The sequence below is a fragment of the Anoplopoma fimbria genome, chromosome 11, assembly GCF_027596085.1.
Source record: "Anoplopoma fimbria isolate UVic2021 breed Golden Eagle Sablefish chromosome 11, Afim_UVic_2022, whole genome shotgun sequence".
Lineage (NCBI taxonomy): Eukaryota > Metazoa > Chordata > Actinopteri > Perciformes > Anoplopomatidae > Anoplopoma > Anoplopoma fimbria.
The window spans coordinates 13,164,424-13,187,164 of NC_072459.1; the positions used below are offsets into that span (position 1 = coordinate 13,164,424).

Here is a 22,741-nt window from a genome sequence, read left to right on the forward strand (position 1 = left end):
ATACCTGAATAAAGCAAACTCTGGGCTGAGCTGCGGGTCAGCACATTCTCTGTAGAACTCATGGCACATTATGTCCAACAGTTTTTGTGAAAAGGAAAAAAAAGGCTAAAAAAGGAATGAAGTTTTTTTTTTTTACCCTTTCAAAATCAGTCTAACAATAAAAATTCTATATTTCATATATGGTGGACTTCATAGAAATTAAAAAGGTGACTTAAGCACAGAAACAAGTTCTCCTGAAGTACGGTTTATCTGTTTAATTCTCATCCATAGAATGCTTATCTACATCGGAAAAAAATGCCTCCTGCGCCACACACTTTAACAAAAAAAATGAACAATAACAAAACACATACAGTCACACAGCCGTCCAAATTTACACAGTCACACTCACAGACCAGACTCAAACGCTAGTGTGGCAACGCTGAAACATATCTACCTAAAATCTGCTGATTGAACGAAATGAGAAAGTAGTTGTCAGATGTGTACACTCAGAAGTCCAGCTAAAACTAAATTTAAAACCCGAATATTGACAACGGGTAAAATATAAAACGCTGTCTTTTCCTTTTTTTAATTCTTTTTTTAGTATTTTTTTTTTTACACAAACTCTTTCAAAAATCTCCCTCCCCATTTAAATATTACACCACCCAGTCCTGACCTGCCCCCCCCCTTTTTCTAAACCCCTCGAAGTGAAATATAAGCCAACGAGAATTGCAATACAATACAGGCACTGGAGAAAAAACACCATAAGAGACAAGTTAAGAGGACGAGATGCATTCAGATTTCAACCCATCCCCGGTCCAAACAATGTCTCCAAGAACAGAATCATAACTCACATCAACTATTATCGAACAAGAACAAAGTTAAATCATAACTGTTATTTCAGAGATTTAAGTTTCTTAACTTTTGTTTGTCTTTTTCATTTTGTATTGTTGACGGTGTGTCCTCAGTGAATTTATAGACAATTTGATGCAAAAACTATCTGGGAGCTCCTTCCAGTCCCTTTAGCTATTATTATTATTTTTTTAAAAACCCGATTCAAGTAACAGCTCCAGAAAGATGTTAAGTGTTCGTCTAATTCTCCTGTTTGTCCCCTTCCTGCCCCGAGCACTCATTTGATCTAAACCTTTAGGAAAGATCAGAGAGCACACAGAGGGAACAGCAAGGGGGTCTTCATATATTTGACTTTAACTGATCCAGTAGTGTGACTGTTGCAAACAGGCCAATGATATCAACATTTCCACATTATGTCTCAAAGTGTAATACAAAGAATGGTGCGACACTTGTAGTGAAATCATAAACCAAGTAAAGCTCAGAAACGGCTGGACCTTTCCCCTCTTCTGCAAACAAGGTGATGTTGTGGTTGTCAAAGAAAAATAGAAGGCAGGATGAAAACGTCAACTGATTCTGTATTAGATAAATACTTGCTGGAACTATGATAATGCATATATTCAGGGTTTTTTTTTGTCACTAGCTACCTAATATGTTTTAGGACAAGTAATTTAGCATAAAGTATAGTGAGTTGTTTGGCATAGACAGAGGTGGCGGAGTGTGATGTGTGAAGATTTAAAGACCTAAAGAGGAAAAAAAAGAAAGATCCAAAATAAACAGTTATTGTAGTATAAGAAAATACTTCTTTACAGTAGATACTAGATGATGAAAAAAAAGGTCTGCACTGCTCCTACTCCTGGTTGTAAATGTTATTGGTTTGTCTAAGTGTGCAGGCCACAGAACATAATAGTCTGTTTAGGAAAGAGGTGTAAGGCAAACTGTACCTTCTCTGCTGAGAAATATACATGATTTACAGTATGGAAGTTGCCCCCCCCCCCCCCACCCAGCCCCGCCCCACCCCACCCCTTTCATTTGTTCACTTACAACAATCAAAACAAAAAACATAAAAGACCAGTCTTCTTCACCACCTCAGATATCTGGCAGTTTCAAAAACCACCTCTGCACAGTCTGTCAGTACATTATCAGAGCATTTTCATAGTTATTGGGATGTCCTTACTCTTGCAATTCATTGATGCGGCCACACACACACACACACACTGTAAGAAGCAAGTGACAAAGGCAACTGTGCCAACGTGGGTCCTCTTTCTCCTGTTAGGGATATTAGGCAGGCGATGCCAAATTCCCAGGATACGACATCCAAAAACAGTGAGACTATCCCCATGTGTTGTGTGTGTGGTCAGTCCCCAGGGACAAAGCGACCTGCGAGTGCCCGTCCAGCGTTTGTACTCCATTCCAAGGGCCCCGTCACATCTACATACAGTTTTGTGTCCCTCTGTGGTGCATGGTCGGCAAATCTCTCTTTAGAAAGGGAGTTAACATAATCCAAGGTTGTTTTTTTCTTTTTTTTTTTTCTTCTTTTTTCTTTTTTTTTGCAGTTATGTTTCAGTTGCTCCTCTCCTCAAAACAGGTTCTCCTCAAAGATAGCCATTAAGTCACTTTGGAAATTCATGTCAATAGTTGCCGCCATCTGGAGAGAGAAAAAGAACAACTAAGCATTTCCATTACGTTCATTATTGCTGAGAGTGCATCTTTAAACTTCTGGGAAAAATTGCTCTTACAGCTAGAAATGTGAATACAATTCAAATTTGTTGTATCTTCTGGTTGAGTTCAAATGGAGCTCTTTATCTATGGCGCACCACTTTGATAACTTACTATCTTTTCAAATGTATGTTACACTAAATAATACTGAAGCCAAAGTTATACGTTCTGTGTCGGCAAGTACGCGAGGGTCTGCATGGCATACATTTTGTTGTCAGAGGGGGAACATGTAGTTTCTGTGCCGACCATGGATGTATAATAACAGATACATAACGGAGTATGCGGATAACTGAATTAGCGTAGTCCTTCTCTTGCTGGCCCCACCTGCAAGTTCCTGCTCAGCCCGTAGACTTTATATCCTGATATCACAAATTTTTAAACTGAAATAAAACCTCCAAAGATTAAAAAAAATAAAATAATAGAAAGAGTCATAGAGCAGAATTAACAGGCAAGATCTGAGAATAAGTTTGTGCTCTTGCAAGAAATATTGTTACATTAGTATATCCGTTTTATGTAACGTTATACTTCTACTGCACCACATCTCAGAGGGATACAAGTACTCATTACTTGAATAAAAATATTTGACAATATTAGCTAGGGGCTATTTTGCAGATTCAGATTCTTAATACAAAATACAAATCAACTAATAAACTATAATGTATTATAAAGTAGTATATTAATTATTTGGTAAATAAAATATGTAACTCTACCATTACCAGCTGCCACATTAATGCATCAATACTTATAATCCAGTGATGAATATATGATTCTGAAATGCTTTCATCCCCAGGGGAAACACTTGTACCGAGCTCACAGAGCTCACAGGCCTGACAGAGAGAGCAGACAGGCCACAGCAGGATGAATGACCCGTAGATTAAAGTAACAAACGGACAAGCGTAGTTAATAAAATAAATTGGGGCTATAATGTGGTAGCGTACTGATCCGTGGTGTCCGCGACAGTCCATGTTGGTGTCTGTTTGGGAGTATAACTGAGGCTTAACGAGTGTTACAGACGGTTAACTCACCGCTTCTCGCCTCCTCCGTTCCTGCTCTCGGCGGCGTGCTAGTTCCCTCTGTTGGTCAAGTGGGTTCTGTGCGGCAGGCTGAGGCGGTGTCGGGGGTTGAGGAGGCTGCTGAATGGCAGCTGGCTGGGGCTCCTGCTGCTGCTGCTGTTGTTGTTGTTGTTGTTGTTGCTGCTGCTGTTGCTGCTGTTGTTGTTGCTGCTGTTGTTGTTGTTGTTGCTGTTGCTGCTGTTGCGAAGGAGCTTGAATGTGTTGCTGCTCCAGACGTCTGCGTGGCTCCTCATGCACCCTCCTGCTTGGTTCCATGATGTCCTCTTCATCTCGACCTCTGGAAAGCATTCAGGACAATAATTCACACCAGATGAAACCAAATACTTTTCACATTGCTGTAGGGGGTTCACATCTGGTTTTCACACAGCGATAATGGCTGAGCTAAATATAAAACTAAGAGGACATAAAAACAAGATCGACAACATTCATAAGGAACTTAATAGTGAGGTTTTGCAACACTTTTGAGCAGAGCTTTCTCTGGATTGGGGCTCACTATTGTTTAATAGACCGTAGAACTGAGTTTTGCTTTACCCAGCTATAGTGAAAGTCTTCTTTGGTGTGTCAATAACCTGCAATGCAATGCATCATTTCTTTGCAGCCCTGCTTTAGATATGATGCTATTACTCAAGTATTAAAATCTTGCCCAGTGCAGCATAAAAAGTCTTAATAGCCCAAAACAGGAAATAACATATGGTGTCCAATAACTATCTTATTAACTTCAAAATCTATTTCTAAAATAAAGGGTACTGTACATGAGGTTTATTACTGTGGGGTTTAATGATAAGGATATCTTTGTGTTGTTAAACCACATTAGCTTTGCTCTGTCAGTTTCATATGACGCAGGGTATTAAGTGTTATTAAAACTGCACCGCAGACATTTGATGGGTTGAACAAGAGTAGATGCCCATAAGTACTCTCTGATGCCAGTAGTTGAGGACTGACATCACGTCCTATTAACCGATGCGTGTAATTGAAGATAATCTAGACAGACGACTCAAATGTTGACATCCAAAACAAGCCCACCTGCAGTCCTTAGTTACACTCGATTCTCATTGGCTGTGGTCATACAATATTGCCACTAGAGGGCATAATACATCACCTCTTAGTGAAGGGTTTCCTGTGTGATTTTAGGAAATTACAGAGGCTGTGTTTGCTCAATCTATAATTACGTGAACCCAACATAGTCGCAACAAATTCTGTTTGTCATTTTTGTAATGACTCTTGATGGTCTGTGTTTAAAATACAGGTAGGACCTTCCTGCCAGTAGAAGTGACAAGACCCCTTAGAATAAGTGGTTTCACATTTTCAAACTACATAGCAAGTCTAGCCTTTTATAATCAAAATAGTTTATGATTTGGATTACTGTAAACCTACATAGACATACAGCCTGTTCAACATTATTTTATAATCTATCGTATTTTGATTCCTGGAGCAAATAAACAACAACTTTAAGACAGGTGTAACTCCTCAAAACACTATATGGTCCCTCATGATGAACATTGCCGTGCTATATATTTTGTCATTAGTCTTCGTTAGGACAACCTTACCGTAGTTTGTCCTGCTCTCTGCGTTGTCTGTCCTTTTCCGCCTGCTCGGCTTGGGCCTTCAGAGCTTTCTCCCTCTCCTCTTTCTCCCGGGCAGCACGACGGAACTGCTCAAAACTGTCACTGGATGACTTCACTGCAGATAAGGGTGTAGATGTGGACTTCTGTGCCAGGCTGGCCCATGAGCCCATATTCTTCAGTTTCACATCCTGAGAAAACACACAGAGAGGCAGGAAGGAGGGGCACATTAATTAACAATCATGATCAAAAATCTTGCAAAAATGCAAAACCATCAAGTTCATACATTTAGAACTAAAATAGGTGTATGACATATTTGTTTAAAAAAACTGACTATTTCACCCACCTGTACCTTTTTGGGGGCAATGGGCACCTTGGACTCCTGCTTGAACTTCTCCTTTTCTTGCAGAGAGGAGGGCAGCCCGCTGGATTCCGAGGAGCGGATGACAGGCCGCAAACTGTCCATGGACTTTACATCTGCTCAACACAATGACACACACACACTCAATATCTTGTGTAGCTTCTTATTCTTGGGCATTTTAACCGCAGAAAGCTAGAGAGAAAAACACAAGAGGTCTTGGGACTCACTCTGTTGGCCGTGGCCTGGTTGTGAAGGCTTGATATCGGGATGTTTATGATGGTCTGGTCTCATGGCAGGGTTAAATGGCTCTCCTCTCATCACTGGTGATGGAGGAAGTTTCTCCTCCTTTATTACAACATGGCTCCCAGGGGCCCTCTGCTGCATGGCAAGCAAATGGAGTCAAAGTCAGACACAGGCACGTGGAGACATAATTGTAGCTCTGCACTTAACGGTTTTTAAAAAGGGTTTCTCACCTTTTTGGGCTGCATGTTGTGAGGTGGGGACTGGTGAGAGACCGGTGGATACTGGGGAAGTTGAGGGGAATGCATCATGAGAGGGGATGGGTTGTCCCTCATGTGACCTGTCAACGGAGGGGAGCGGAATACAACCTCAGTCAACACAATCTATTTGTACAGCAACAATATTTGCTCCAACAAGCAGGTGCACAATTAGTTTTTGTCGCGTTTTCTCAAACTAACCTGCGTTGTAAGGTTCAGCCTTGATTGGACGAGGGGAGGGCTGCTGCTGCTGCTGCTGCTGCTGGATGATCTGCTGTGCTTTGTTGGGGGGCATGGATACCTTGTGTTGTGATCCCTGGGACTGACCAGCTAGTCCTGGACCCTGCTGGTAGTTCAGTTGTTGCTGTTGGGGCTGCTGTTGCTGCGGCTGAGAATGCTGCATGTGGCGGACCTGGTGTAGAGGCATCTGTTGGGGCGGGGCCTGATGTGACGGGGCTGGCTGAGTGGACTGCATAGGGAGCTGTGGGGGGGGCAGGGTGGTCTGAGAGGATAGTTGAGATTGTCCCTGGACAGACTGCAGAAGAGAGATCTGTCCTAGTTGTTGTTGTTGATGTTGTTGTTGTTGTTGTTGTTGTTGTTGTTGCTGCTGCTGCTGCTGCTGCTGCTGCTGACGAGCCTGCGTCTGGAGCGACTGCATAGACTGCTGGGGCTGACGGGCTTGTTGGAACTGCTGCAGGTATAATTGTACTTGGTTCAAAGGCGTCGTGGACCCTGGCTCTTCATCATCCTCCAGCAGCATCTGGGGGGGCTGGGAAGACAGCAAGCCCTGGGGTGTGAGTGTTGGAGGGGACATGGGCCGCTGGTGCAGGGGCTGAGGAGGGTGGAGGATCTGAGAGGAAAGCTGGTGCGTTGGTGGTGGTGGTTGTGGTTGTGGTGGTGGTGGTGCTGACTGGGGCTGGAGCTGGAGCTGGGGTTGCTGCTGCTGCTGCTGCAGGGCTGGCTGCTGTTGCAGGGCTGGCTGCTGCTGCAGGGGGCTGCAGGGCTGCTGCTGCAGGGCTGGCTGCTGCTGCAGGGCTGGCTGCTGCTGCAGGGGGCTGGCTGCAGGGCTGGCTGCTGCTGCAGGGCTGGCTGCTGTTGCAGGGCTGGCTGCTGCTGCTGAGGAGTTGCTGGTTGCTGCTGAGGGGGTTTAGGATGAAGCGGCGCTGCCTTGTGACTGGGTCGAGAAGGCTGCTGAGGCATGGAAATGTGCAAAGCTAAGGTTGCACAGTTCCAGGAAAGAAGGCAGAGACACAACACATGATGAATACAAGATTGTTTTTGTGCTTGTGATCGTTAACACAATTACATTTTCAGTTCAATTAAAAATGTGTATATGAATTCTGTTGTTATATTGTGGGATCTGATCACAGGAACTTATGAAAATGCTGCCCACTGTAAAAGGTAATAAGAATAAGCCAATGGTATATTATTGATACTACTCAGTGTACTAATCAGTGCTTATGTACATATTTAGTGAACATCAAAAAATGACAAGTTAAAATCTAAAAACTTCAAAAAGATATTGCCATGAGCACAGCAGTCCAATTAAATGTTTAAGGATTAATGTTAGAAATGTTAAGATTATTCTAGCAGGGAGGTGTGATTTGTGTTCTTCTGAGAGCAAAGCATGAGGTCAGCATAATAGAATCTGTAGGTTATTGTAGGTTCCTCATCTGCTTGCTCTGCTAAATTCAAAAGGGAAGTTGTTGGTTGGAGTAGGAGCAAAGTAGACCAGTTTGTTATGTGTGGTCTACAATTACTATTGGTTGATCATTTCACTCTTAAGCGTTTCATTTAATATTCATTTTCGCTTTGTATATACATATGGTGTGTGTCAATTTTGACAACAAAATGGGGACTGGATGACTTTGTAGGAGCAATATTCTTGGAGGGATTGCAGTTACACCTGCAGAAGCAATGAAAAATCCAACAGTGATTAGTATTGGACCTGTCAAAAGTGACCCAGCCTGCACACACCCTTACCTGGAGATGTGAGGACGGGATGCTGGTTGAGGAAGGGGTGGGTCTCAGGGGACACTGGCCCGGCAGAATGAGCGTTGAGGTGCGGCGGTGCGGGCGAGGAGTTGCCTGCGTGGTGGGTTAGATGCATGAGGGGCTGGCTGAAAGGCGGCAGGGATTCAAAGCTAGTCTCCAGTAACTGGGAAGACTCCAGAGCCGCTACAGGGGGAGCAATGAAGCCTGCGGGGGGCGGCTGAGGGTGCTGCTTCATCTGGACTGCAACTTGGGAATGAAGCCCAGTCTGAGCAGGGCCACTGTGAATGTGTACATGAGGATGGCTCTTCTTCCCCTCCTTCACAGACTGGCCCTTCTTCTTCTGATGCTTTATGATTCCTTAAAAAAGTGAAGTGAAATTAAGATCAAGCACTGAATTATTGCTATTTTCACTTAATTTTTGATGGTGGTAAATGAATTGCCATATTTTGCAGTAAGTCACCTGTCCCTTCAGCTTCGCTGTCTGTGCTGGAGCCACTGCTCTCTGAAGAGGATCCAGTCTTTTTGGAGGTAGCCATGGACTCCACAGGCTTCTCAACTGCAAACCAACAACTTTGTGTTCATGCATTTCCAGTGAGGCATCAAATGGGAAATGACTCTGTCATTTCACATTTCTAAACAAACAAAAAGAATCAGACTCCGGTGACCGACTACCCTTTGCTGGTTTTCTAGTGTAACTTACCTTGAACCTTTTTCTTCTTGCGGAGGCAGGAAGACACGTATCTCTCCAGCTCGCGTAGCGTGGAGGGTTTTAGCGTCTCAAAGTCAATCTCAATCTCATCAGGGTTTGAGTTTTTGAGTGAGGGCTCTCTGGACTGGATGATATGCACTACACGGCCGAGCTTGTCACCAGGAAGTTTGTTGATGTCCAGACTTAGCTGCCTCTTCTCCTCGTACGACATAGGCCTGCACTTTTCCCCAGATGCCGATGACCCAGCGGCCCCCAGATCATCCTCCAGGCCGGGTACCGGGAGCAGGTTAGAGGGATGATTGCTTTTCATCCCTTCCTTTTTACTAGAGACGAACACAGACGTGGGATTTATCAATATGTAACACTGACTAGCCTTTACCTATACAGCAACTCTCTAGTAACACAGCTCAAAGGCTTTACAACTAAAAACAGACATGTCTTAACAACTACAGGTAAAGAATAAATAGTAAAGATCTCCTGCAAAAAGAACGTTCTGCATCTTAGAATTGAAAAAAACTGTCTCTCAACATACATAAAACTTTGTCAACTTAAAGATACCAACCAATCATATTCTTGTAATATTCTGATCAACTTTTTAAAGACTATATCTATTTACAGGAAAAGCACTTCCTGTGTCCTCAGATGACCCGGCCTGCATAAATTAGCCTCAACCGTGGCTGCAATTAAACAGTGAAATCATAAAAGATAAAAGAAGGTGGACACAAAATTGAGTACGGGTAAAATTAAATTCGGCAATGCTAAGCTGATGGTTGAAGAAACATGTTATAGCAAGGAGTTTTTCCATCTGATTGCCTGACATGGATAAAGTTCATACAAGTTAACACCCACCTAGGTTTCTTCTTGGGTACAACCTCTTTGTTGTTATTGTTACTATTCTTTGTCTTCTTGGAGAGCTGTGGAACAGGTGTAACATCCTGGATTTCATCTACAAGGCCAGACAAGCCTCCTTTCTTCTTATGCTTTTCTTTCTTCTTCTCCTTCTCCTTCTCCTTCTTTTCCTTCTCTTTTCTCTTTGGTTTACTGGCTTGTGGTTGGGACAAGGCAGCCAGCTGCTCATGGACAGCCTTCAACTGTATCACGAGAAGAGACCAGTTCTAAACTTAAGTGTAACAAGAGTTGGACAATACAATTTGCTGGCATATTGAATGTACTCTAGACACTGACCTGTTCCTGGAGCTCTGCCAACCTCTGGGCTCTCTCCTCCTCAGAGTCGTCTGTTGAAGACTCAGACTCGGAGGACGAGTCACTGGAGCTGTCCGTAGATGAGGCGATGTGGGCCAAAGGAGGCTGGGGCTTAACAGGGGCAGGATGGTGAAGTGTAGGAGTCGGGGCAGAAACGAGAGGCTTGCACTCAAGTTCGTCTGGCATCTTGGCAAAGCGCATCTCAAAGACATCCTATAACATTAAAAGAAACAAACAAGATAAGCAAAGCATATGTGTATGTTTGTAGGAAGAGAGTCAAAAGAAAACAACAACAAACATTAGGACAAACAATTGTGGGATGTGATGGAATGGACATATGAAAAGCCAGACATAATAAACCACTGTCAAGTAGCTTTATCATTTAACAACAACAAAAAAGTAAATCACTCATATATCATGTTAGATGTTATTTCAGCTCCAGATTTACAGTCAGTTAACCAGTTTGTTCATTAGAGTGTAAAGTTGGTCAGTACATTGACTTTTAAGAGTAAAATGTACACACATACATATACATATAAATACGCACACGCACACGCACACACACACACACACACGTACCTGTAGTTTGCGTGCCATAGCTACCACCTCGTGGTCTGGTGGATTGTATTTGTAGCAGTTGGAAAACATTAATCGTACGTCAGCAGCAAACTCCTGGGGTTCCCGGTATTGCCTGTTCTCCAGCTTGACCTATTGAACACATCAAGGATGAATATATATGTATATATATACATTACCTGCCATGCCACAAAATTCAATTCTCTATTCAAAATCTTGTGATATCGCTGAAAAAATATGCCATCTCCAAAACCCACCTTGATGCTGCTAAGGTCCATTGGATATTTGATGATATCGTGATAATCGTGGAGTCCCAGTGCAGCCACGTCAACAGGTTTGTAAAATGGCCAGGCGTAACCAGCATGCTTCTTAGACAGCATATCCCTAACCAGACTAGCGCAGTAACCCAGCTGATCCTGTGGTTTTGGGCTATGACCTCCACTTGGTCCACTAAGTCCCATCCCAATGCCTATGTGATGCTGGGAGTCCGGTGCATCCTTCTTTATCAGTTTTGTAGGCCGGGTACTCTCTCGCCTGGGTAGTGTCTTCCCAGATTTGGACTCCGCTGGTGAAGACTCACTCAGTTGGTCATTTGCTGTGGGCGTTGTAGTGTCAGCTTTCCTTTTCTGGCTCTTTCTTTGCTAGATAGAGGTGAATACAAAGATAGCAGAAAAATGGTGCAAAAGAGCAAAAAACAAGTGATTAGAATGAGTTGCCCAAAAATAACTTCAACTGTCTAATGCTCCCAAGCACTGTAAAAATTGTGCCCACCTGCCCAAGCATATTTCTCTGTGTCAATGAAACTCACTTTGGTCATGGTAATCTGGTTCTGCAGCATGGGGGCAGTGCTCTGGATGGATGCTGGGGGAAGGGAGGTCTGAGCAAGGGGAGGCACAGAAGTCATGATGGGACCTTGAGGAGCAGAGTCTGATTGGCCCAGGGAGTAGGGAGCTCCGAGCTGTGGCGCATGGCTGGGTAACATTGGGGGCACGTGGGACGGCAGGGCCTGCATCAAAGGCTGGGGAGGTAGTGAAGGCGGGCCCTGCACTGGTCCTCTGCTCAGCGGTGCTGCAGAGAGATTTGACAGACCGCGTGTCTGAGGAGTCGTGGACGATGGATCGATGATGGCCCCTGGTTTCAAGTTCAGACCTTGGTGGGGGGACAAGACACTTGGATGAATTTCATGTCGTAAAGAAAATGTGTTGATAGCAAAACTTAGTGTAAGGCGATAAAATGACATACCTCCTTCTCTTCGGCCACGGCCACGGCCCTTCCCTGTCATGACAACAATCTCGGTTTCTTCCACAGGCATTTCTGTGATCCTTTGGAGGAAAACCTTCTCTAGAGACTCAGCCATTAAGACTATGTCATCGCCAGGCTGCAGGGGGAGACAAATAAACTTAGCAACAGTAGAGGCATATCAGACTATTTGGCAACTATATGGTAGCGATGGCTCTAGTCTTAAACTATGTTACCTTGTTGTATATGTAGCAGTTAGTAAACATCGTGTTGAAGTCTTGGATACATTCTTGGGCATTCCAGTAGTAACTGTTCTCAAGCCTTTTCTTGATTGTTCCCATGTCCATGGGAGTTTTGATTATTGTGTAGTAGTCCTGAAAAAAGCATATACGCAGGTTAACACTGTAATCAAGAAACACTTTTTTTTTTTTTAAACTACAGGCACAATGCCCATTGTTCGTCAATGGGCATAAAATATTTTCTGGTCTTAAGGTAGAATAAAGACACTCAATTCAGCGACATTGAAATAAAAGATAAATTCACAGTGTATAATGTGTGTGAAAGATGTTTTTGTATTTAACAAGAATAAAACGGTGCTGTATATACACATACAGAGAAGTAAAGGGGTGTGTGTTTGCACACAGCAATAACAATAAATCATCACAGTTCAACCTGTAAGAAACATATTGATGTACAGCCTAATATGGTAACATTTGAGGTATGTGTTATTATATACACACACAAAGGGACAAAGCTAGCACTCACAGGCAGGTTAAGTTTGATCGCATCCACTGGTATATGAAAGGGCCAGGCAAACTGGTGCTTCCACAGGGACTTCACCACCACCTTGAGCAGGTACTGCAGCTGATTAGTCTGGCGCTTTGGCCTTTCGGGATTGATGTACTCTGGGGGTGGGGGATTGCCCATTTGCTGGGCCTGCCCCTGGCTGCTGCTGCTGCTGCTGCTACTGCTGCTGCTGCTGCCCGACATCTGTGCTGCATCCAGGCCGTCCCCCATTCTACCAGGGTTGGGCTCAGGCCCCCGAGCTGGAGCTTGAGCTGGAGCTGCAGGGGCAGCGGTAGTGGTGTGGGCAGGACACCAGTTCAGTCTTGGCCCCGGCACAGACTCCACTGACAGAGCACCACTGATCCCATTGCACTCCTCGCTGGACTCTCTGGATAATGAGAAAAACAAAGTCATTAGGATCTTTTTAAAAACAGCCTTCAATAAACTGTACCTTTTATTTTGTCAGTATCGCAACAAAATCTTAATTGGAATCACCACTCAGCGAATTGTTTAGTAGACCTCTGATATCTAGCTTATTGTATTGCATTGCAAAAGGCAGTGGCATACTAATGATTTACCACAGTTTTATTATTCTACATTGAATGTTTTTTATTTTTCTTCCATTGGAGCAGCCATTGTACTGTCCACCCGCCAGCTGTACTGGGTAGCACCAATGGATGTATATAGAGAACTGGATAAAGCGCTGAAGGTGGTGCCCCATTCATTCCTAGGAAAGATGTTTAGTGGCACAATAAGGAAAATAAATTTGACTTCCAAGTATAAAATGACCCTGCACTTTACAACTTTTAGGACCCAATGATCTTAAAAGTGGGTATTCCTACTCAGAAGTTGATTTACCTCATTAAATATATTGGCTGATTTACAGACTTTTTTTTACCAACTCACACATTACAATAGAAAAATCACAGCCATGGAAAAGTATAAATGGGCTAATAATGGGCTAGTTGTCAAATAAAGTCTTGTAAAAGTATAGCAAATATAGATCTGGTCAACAGTTAAAAAACTATAGTAAATCAACAAACAAGGTCTCAGGCTTGTGGATAGCATACAGACAATCGAAGGGTTTTTTCCTCTTCTTTCTCCATTTGCCTGCTCTCCAAAACATTTTTGCTTGTCATATTTGTGCTTGGCATCATGACGCACCCCGAAACAGATGGAGCGCAAACTACGACCACGCACAAAAGCATTTATGCTCAACACGTGTTTCTTGCAGTATTCTCCGAAACGCCAGAGGGCGGACAAAGCAAATGGACTCTGATGATGACTCTCTGTAAAATCCTCAGACACGTTAAAAGTGCTTCCAATCAATCTTGCAGAGCCTTCGCGCACTACGTGCAAGCCTCGATAACATCAATTTCCTGGCGCCAGCCTCATTATGGCGAGTATAATCCAAGCTTAAGAGAAGTTAACGTTATGATAAGGGCTATTCTGAATGTATTTATCTTTATTAGTAGGTTTCAAATAAAGCTTTGAATGTCTGTTGTCAAATTTAATTACTTTATTACCCTAAAATATTGGTAAAATCATTCATCTGCTTTGTGTATGTTAAAATGAGAAATAATCGGCATGGTTGGCATCTCTGTTCATATTTTCTCTCCATGTCCTTAGAAATGCATAATCTATATGCTTGATCTGTATATTTATTATTGAGAACAACTAAAAACACACAGCGAGCACTACCACCGCGCTGCTCAGTTCTCGCATCTACGATTGTCTCAGTATTTACTCAAAAAGTTAAAATTTATTGAAAAAATGACATTTGCTACAGCTCTAGTGGCTCGGTCGGATTCACTTCTCATTAACATTACATTACATTACATTACAGTCATTTAGCAGATGCTTTTATCCAAACTTACAATAAGTGTATTCAACATAGGTACTGACAGAACCAGGGCTGCGGATGAACCCCCTGACTTCTTTTCAGCACACAGAAGGGACAGCTAAAAAACTGTCAGGAAATATTCGCTGCATTTGACAAAAAGTGATTTGGATTGCAATCCAAGAGCTCAAAGGTTTGGTTCTTGCATATTTTTGTGTGCGTTCAGTAGATCTTTGTTTTCTTACGCTGTCTAAGGAACTGGGAGTGTTTAGGGATGGGGGGTGGACGGTAAGGGGGAGTCAGCGTCATCTGGCAGCTGGGGGACTGTGTGTTCCACTGCCCAACGCTCAGTCCAGCATAATGTCCTCTCCAAGGGAGTCAGGGACATCTCATTCAAGATACACACAAGGCTGTTAAGACAACAAGGCCAAATAATAATCGAGAAAACGTGACTAAAAATAGACTGGGGAACATGTTCTAGGACAAAGCACTGATTATAAAGGTATTCGAGCCTAAATCAGAAACTGAACTCCCAGTCTTGCAGACTCAAAACCACCACAACAACAAGGCCTTAAAGATTTTCACACGACACAGTATAGATCTGAGACTAAACTCATTCCTGATGAGTCACTCTCTGAGAAGAGGGAAGCAGTTTGCACACCACATGATCGCAGCCTTGTCCTCCCTGAGGCACTCAAACACAGTGGAGAATCTGACTAACTGACCAATATGTTGAATGACACCACATTAAAGGGAAAGAACATAAATCAAAAAGAAACAGTTTAACACAGATAAAACTTTTGTGGCAGGAAGCAAGAAAAAACACAGAACATTCGAATGTGGAAAACTTTAAAGCTGAGAAAATACTGTAATATTTACAAGTTTACTGAAATGGCTTACCAAGTGTTTAAACAAATACAAGTACTTAGACTAATCAGCCTTAGTCTAACAACTTTAAGTGCAAACCGCTTTAATCTATCGACTTTCAGCCTAACTAGCCATTCGTGCAGCATTGAAAACCACTTGTACAGTGCACATATCACAGCCTCAGTGGGCTACAAGGCAGGTTCTCCAACCACTTTTAATATACAAGAAAAATAAAAAACATTACTTACTCAGTAACTCAGTTTCAATATCTATCAAATTATCCATTGTGTGCGGGGTTATGGCAAAAATAAAAAAACAATTTTCGGAACAAATGCTAATAAATCGTGACAGGCCTAGTCCCAGCACATGTTTTCAATCAGCTCACAAATAAACAAAACCTGTACCCTCCCAAGGTTGGGATGTGACCATTGGTAGAACAGGCACTGTTTTTTTCCAAGATAGTCAATGTATTGGAATGTTGCAGGTCCTCCTATTTCTGTCACCTGGTACTAGTCAACACAAGCTGTTAAGGGAAAAAGTTACCAGAGCACAAAAAAAAAACAAAAAACCTCTGACACGACAAGGCTACTGCATTGGATTGCACAGGTGTTTGTGATTTTGTGTTCATCTCAACAGATTCAGCTACATTCACTTCAGCTGGATACATTTCCACCAGCCTTCACTCTCAGGTCTATGACCACTGATCACTAGTTGTGAAAGACACGATAGCAGTTGCAGAGAAGGTGCAAAACTCAAAATGTCTTTCCAACTAAACAAGTATCTGCAGGAACATTTCTTTCTAAAAAGACAGAACTGGGCTGGGTGACCAGTAAGGAGACAGAGAGCAATTTTGTTAAGTCTACGGCAATGCAAAAACTGTTGAACTCAACAAACTAGAAAGACAGCCTTTTGGCAGGTTATGAGGAAGGTAACCTCCTCTCTTTGCTAACACGACAAGCCTGCATGCTTTTTTTTTTTGTTATTTAGTCATTATGTTTATATAGTATATTACTTTTTTAAGATAACTTTACAGCCTATCTCTAAATACACAACCTCCCGGTCCCGTAACCAACAACATCATACACACACATAGACACGCACAGACACTAACAACATTAGCACATACTTCTCCACTTAAAATAAATGGACTACTCCATGTAACACTTACAACGAGGTACCAATTCTATAGGAATAAAATGCAATCCAATACAGCAGTCCAACAATAAATACTTCCAGTGATCATTTCTTATTCAGAATTATTTTGTACAGTCTTTTAAATATTTTGTTTTTCCTTATGTGTAAAATATAAGGAAACATTCCAATACAATTACAATATAATGCAGGCGCATTAGATATCAACCCAAAGTACTGCCTCAAATTTATAGCATTATTGTACCACATTGCATTACAACCCATAAAAGTTTATATTTGTCTGGTTACTTAGTGAAGACTTCTGCTGTATGAGTGTGTCTGTTGTAGTTACATGCATGTCAACTACAAAAAGCCTTTTGTTTAAATTTAAGAATTTACATATGCTGCTGGACAAGATAATAATCACACAAAATACTTGTTCTGCCCAAACAGTGCTGCAAGTAATTTAAAATAAGATCTCCAGTGTTCAGTGATACTACTTAGTTGTCTTTTAATTAGGGCTGTGTGATATGGCTAAATTCAAATATCACAATATTTTTAAACAAATACCTCAATATCAATAATGCAACGATATTATAATATTTACACAATGAGATTTTTGTTAGTAAATATTTAAATAATCATCAATAAAGTGGATATAGTGACTAAGTGATTAGAGGCAAATAATAGAAACAGCTAAAACAGCGACAAGTTCAGAAAATGAGCCACTTTACTGTAATGCAGCCTTTAAAACCAGGGAAAGACTAAATGTAGGGCGTTTTCCAATATACTGCCCAGCCATACTTTAATTGTTATGTGATGTCTCCATTTGGAGGTTGTCATTTTCCAGAACAAATCCACTTATCATTGCAATAGGATTCTAAAAAAAAATGAAAGGATGGTGACTAAATGGAGGACAGATGTCCAGGGGAAGTGTTTTGTGCAAGTGAACAAAATCATACCCGTAACAAAGAGAACGCAACCGGTCTGAAGTGAGACGGCATTTACCATAAACAGAGGCAGGTAGAGTAAAGATGGCTAGGGGCACCAGACGGACAAGGACAAAGTCAAGAAAGGTAGCCACAATATGAGCCTGGTGCAGCTGGCCTCCAGTGCTGCATGGAGGGAAGTCTCGTCATACACACACACGCGCACACACACACACCGCAAATACTGCCAGATGGTCCTTAACAGCTCATTAACATGAGCGATAAGCACACTCACAGCGACAGTCATTGACATTACAGCACTGTAACAACGGCAAGTGTAAACACACTTCTGGAAACAGAGAGACAGATGCAATAAATGAGGGAGCATCTGTAGTTCAGGAATACATCTAAAAAGGCAATACTTCCAAATGACTCCCTGGCTTTCCAATGTGTCAGACTTCCCTGCAATCCATCTTGTGGTACCCGTGATAGTAGTTTAGTCTTGTACTCCTAAATATTCTCTCTCACTCGCAAGTATCCGAACTTGAAAGCTATGATTTAAATTGTCAACCTTTCAAGTTTGTGATCTGCATGTTCATGTTGCACACGTTTTGTTTCACTTTTACTTTCATGCACAGAAAGTCTATTTGTGAAAAGTATCCCGCATTGTCTTGAGAAAAAAGCCTCATGCACAGTGTCGCAATGTTATGTGAGGACAGTCTATAGCAGGCAGAAATGTTATTTCAGCCCTTTCACTCTTACAATGCCGGAGAGGAACAAGCCTCACTGTCAGGAACAAACTCCAGAGCTAAACGTTTCTTTGATGAATTTCTTCTGTACCTCAAGGACACATGATTTGTGATGTTTGATTTGTGATGTTACTCTTTTTAAGTGATGGTTGTTGTTCTTTCAACGGATGTTGAAATAGTATTGGCAAAGGGAACCTGCTGAGGCTGTTGGGTTGTAGTTCCATTTGTGTTTCCGTAAATGTAACCCTAATTACACTTATTACCAACTAAAGTTAAGTTTTAAGTTCGGTTTGTCTCTGTATGTCTGTCACTATGTCTTAATGACAGACTGTAGTCCGTCATTAAAACATAAACTACATTAAATCATCCCTAGTCCTAATACATTTAATATGGCAACTAATTATCATTTTTATTAGCAATTAATCTGTCTATTTTGATTAATTGTTTAGTCCACGAAATGTCAATCAACTATTAATTGATAAGCCCAATTGTTTCAGAAATAGATACAACTTCCAGGTAAATGAAAGACGACAACAACCAGGCAGCTGCGAAGCTCGACCCAAGATAGTACGACCTCGAGAGTGGGCACTTTTGGGAACAGGAACTAAGGCTGTGGAGTCAAGAACATTCTTAAAAAGTCTGAATTTGTCGCATTCAAGGTAAATTAACTTTGTTTTAAAAATGACCACGTACGTAGTTTGATCTCCATTTCCATTAAGATTACACTACTACTACCAAGTTTTGTAACAGGATTTCTGTTTTCATTTTAACCGATTGATAGTTGTTGATGTCAATAGTGACATCATATTCAACTAGTCTATATGATACATTTGTGTAAACCACTCTCAAAGACCTGCTTCCCTTGTGTTAGAGTAATGTTGGCATGCAAGACTAATCAAGTCTACAGAAGCCGCCCAAAAAAAAGGTCAATCAAAAAGGTCCACTTCCTGTTGCTGCACGTCCTACAATCGCTCTCAGCTCTGGAATACCAGTTGATCTTTGACCTGGACATACATCACTGCAGACGGCTGTGGAATGCTTTCTGGGGAGGAAGTAGCTCTAGGTTCTGGGGTGGGGGATTCACATCTCACACCAGGAAACCAGGCCCTGTGTACAACCTTACAGTGACTGTCCTCAAAAAACCCACATAACAGCAAGATGTCTGCATCCCCAATGAAAGTAAACTATTAATCATTCATGTAGGGGGGGATGGGATTTCAGGCATAAATGTAGGCTCGCAGATTCCACCTAAGGGTCCTCACTAAGTGTCAGAATGATGGCCTGTGTTTTGAAAGTAAAAAGGACTAAATAATGAATAAGACCACCGTAACAAGGCCAAGAACAACACTGCTTGCTTATTCAACAGCCTTTCCTCTATCATAAAACCAGCTTCAACACCTCTCAGGGAGCAGCTGTGCTCTAAAGCTCCTCTATCTGACTCCATTGATGCTCTCATTTACTGGCCTCTTTGCACTCATGTCTTAAGTGTTTCCAATTTAACTCTAGATTGGTTAGTAAATAACAAATGTGAGGGTATTTCTGTTTATAGTGAACTCAACTGAGTTCTGGGTTCATTCAGTTCAAATAAGTTAAGAGATTCCAGAAGGGGTCTGTATGTAATTATTGGACACTTTGTGAACACACCGATAAGGTGAATACAGGCTATGATCACTAACTCTCACTCAAAAATGTAGGCCAATAAAAAAGACGAAGGAGATGTACAAAAATAAACGATAAGATAAGCTCTTGTCATGCATCCCTTGGACATCATTACCAGGTAGTTTTCAGCACCTACGGTAAAATGAAGTGTTATCGGAACCTGCGATGAGGGCACATGGTCTCCATACGACAAAGACATCAAGGTAAAAGGTTGCGTTTTGCTTTGCAGTGCTATCGTCAGTCTGTATATTCTTACTAATGTACAAAAGAAGAAGAAGAAAATAAAGGTGCATGTGAAAGATAACAATAAACTGCACTAAATAACTGAAATCATTGATTCACAAGGCGTTATAGTAAGTAAGAGCGCCGTCTTTCACTGGCTGCCTCTGGCGCTAGAGCCAACAGAACAGGGCCACACAAGAAGCCAAAGACCCTCAACTGCAACCAAATGGCTTCTGAAGGGCAACTGTTGGCTCAGTGCGTCAAAGCATGATATGTTCGCTAATAAAGACGGAAGGCAACCAAGAATTGTATTTTATCCTTATTTTTCCCCATCCTTTTTGTGAATAAGTAGCAACAATTTTAAATGTAGTGTGTTTTGTAACACAAATAAGACCAATATACTACTACTACTACTGATTTGAAAGGAAAACGTTAATTAAAAAAAAAAATCTGCATACCTAATTAAGGATGTCACAGTGGAATTTCTCCAATCAAAATCAATTATGCATCTAACGAGTACCAATCTATAACAATTAGCCTAGTAATGGTATTAGCAGCAATGTTTGATTAAATCTAGATATGCTCAGCGGCACAAAGAATTGCCATTATACACAACTGAAATAAGAGAGAGCAGAATCAAGGTGATGTACACTGCAGCATAATAAGATCTATACATTTCTCAAATGTGTACAGTGTTGAGCTGAGTACTGGCAAAGTAGTGAGAACTATACAGCAATAACATCCACGGCAAATACGGTGTGTAACTATTTTATTCTATCTTTGTCCAAATTGTATCATGTGCTATTGGTCTGTTGCTTCCTTCTGAGTACCTCTGAAACTTGGCTTTAAGAAAAACAAATGTTGCCAAAGTTTCTATGGTAACACTCGACTTCTTGGCAAGTGTACTGTATTTTTTATTCTCGATGATTCCAGAGCCTACTTTTGGAGGATTACCAATGAAATAGAAACCATCCATGGCCTGTGTGACTTACGCGTTTAAAGACAAACAGCAGTTACACACAGAAAAAATCTGGACAGCTTTGTTTACATCTATTTTATGAGTGTTCATCACAGTGTTGTTCCTCTCGTATTGATTATACGTACTTCCTGAATGTGTCAGTGGATGAGCACAAGTGAGTCAAATAGACGAACTATGAGTAAGGCACAACAAACAGGAAAAGGCAAGAATCATGCCAGCCCTTTCAGGTTTGACTTCCAGCTGATTAGGATGAGCAAGCCAAACCCTACCAGGAATCAGGAGACATTTTCACAACTGACACACACACAACCCCCTCCTTCCTCTGAACTAACCCTTCCTCCACCCTCCACTCCACCCCCTCCTCACCAGGAGGTAGGTTCATGGCTTCTAGCTGAAATCTGGATAACAATACTATATTCAACGAAACAAACCTTCACTGGATTGTTGTGCTGGGCCGTGTAAAACTAGAGACAGTGCTAACCACATGATAGTCCCAAGAGCCAATACTCAAGGCTGTCTTTGATTTAACATGGTCAGTTTTTTGACAATGTATTTCAACTGTTGATATTTTTTATGTATAGCTGTCAAATCTTTAGTGACTCTGATAAATGTCTGAAAACTTTATAGGAGAGTCAACCTCTCCAGATAACGTTACCTTTTCACAGAGACTGAATGTGCAATTTTTTCCAGAAGGGCGTCCAGTTTTTGGAAATCCAGCAAATCGTTTGACTTGGCATGCATCTTGTAATCCATTTATGAATTCGACTAAACAGAAACAGAAACCAAAAACCGGGCAAGGAGAATTACACAGAAGTTTGTTTTTTCCTTTCTCTTATCCAAAACACAGGAGGGATTTATTATTCAGGCTCCAGTATGTATCCTAAAATCCCACGGAACACAATGAGTAATCCTTCGTGTGGTCCAAGCAGAGTTTGGGGTTTGCTGTTCCACAAAAAAAAAGGCCCCAGCCTGGAAACAGTGGGTCCAGGCGGGGAGGAAAGGCTGTGGAAGCCCTTCAGCCAGCAGGCTGTGTTAGCTGCTTGAACCGGTCCTCTCTCTACCCCATCCCCCTCTCAGCAGTACAACGGCCCAGTTGCCACAGGCTCTTCGCTCCATTGTGTGTCCTCTCCAGGGCCTCCCCAACTTAAATGGACACAAACTGAAAGCAAGAAGGAGACGGGAAGGCGAGAGAGGGGAGAGAGGGCTCCGATAAGATCCGGGAGGAGCACTTTAATTCCTCTAGCTCGCTCTCTCACCCTCTCTCAAGCAGAGGCAGACCAGCATGCAGTTACTCAACAGTAAAAAATGGCTCTGCTGCTTCCTCATTCAGCAGTCTCAGCCCACACACCACTCCCTCCCTCCCTCCCTCCCTCCTACGCGCTCGCTCATTCCACCCCTCCCCGCTTTCCCATCAATAGCTTTAGGTCCTTGCTCTCTCCTCTCACACTCTTACACCTTTAACACCCCACCCCCCTTCCTGTCTTTTTCCTCAGTCCATTTCATCATGCCCCACCCCCACTCACTCACTCTCCTCCCTTGGAGTGATCTTGTATGCCTCCCCCACCAATTTAAACCCCCTTATCTGCACTACATCCTCTCCTGATATAGACCACGGACATTCATATTGTGGCTGGACTACTCAAATAGATATAAAGCTGCACAACAGTTTTGTTTTGTTTTGTTTTTTGGGCAAACTGGTGTGCAGAACATACCTTGGTCCACATCCATAACATTAACTCTGCAGTCCAAGAAACACCAGCATCTCCAAATAATAATTAATTCAAGCAGAGACACCTTGTTCAGGGTTACCAAAATGACCA

General features: G+C 42.1%; 1 protein-coding gene across 1 annotated transcript; it reads right to left on the minus strand.

Moving 5' to 3' along the window:
- Positions 1-1,856: 1,856 nt before the first annotated feature.
- On the minus strand, positions 1,857-21,759 carry brd4 (bromodomain containing 4). The gene is made up of 20 exons (XM_054608023.1): positions 21,577-21,759; positions 12,525-12,933; positions 11,996-12,133; positions 11,763-11,898; positions 11,329-11,669; positions 10,778-11,161; positions 10,524-10,652; positions 9,927-10,157; positions 9,591-9,832; positions 8,733-9,064; positions 8,493-8,588; positions 8,021-8,389; positions 7,128-7,251; positions 6,239-7,092; positions 6,014-6,120; positions 5,768-5,918; positions 5,526-5,656; positions 5,165-5,370; positions 3,570-3,894; positions 1,857-2,473 (listed from the first exon to the last, which is right to left on the minus strand). Exons 1-20 carry the CDS (start codon positions 21,672-21,674, stop codon positions 2,405-2,407), a joined length of 4,872 nt encoding a protein of 1,623 aa, XP_054463998.1. The 5' UTR covers positions 21,675-21,759; the 3' UTR covers positions 1,857-2,404.
- Positions 21,760-22,741: the final 982 nt, after the last annotated feature.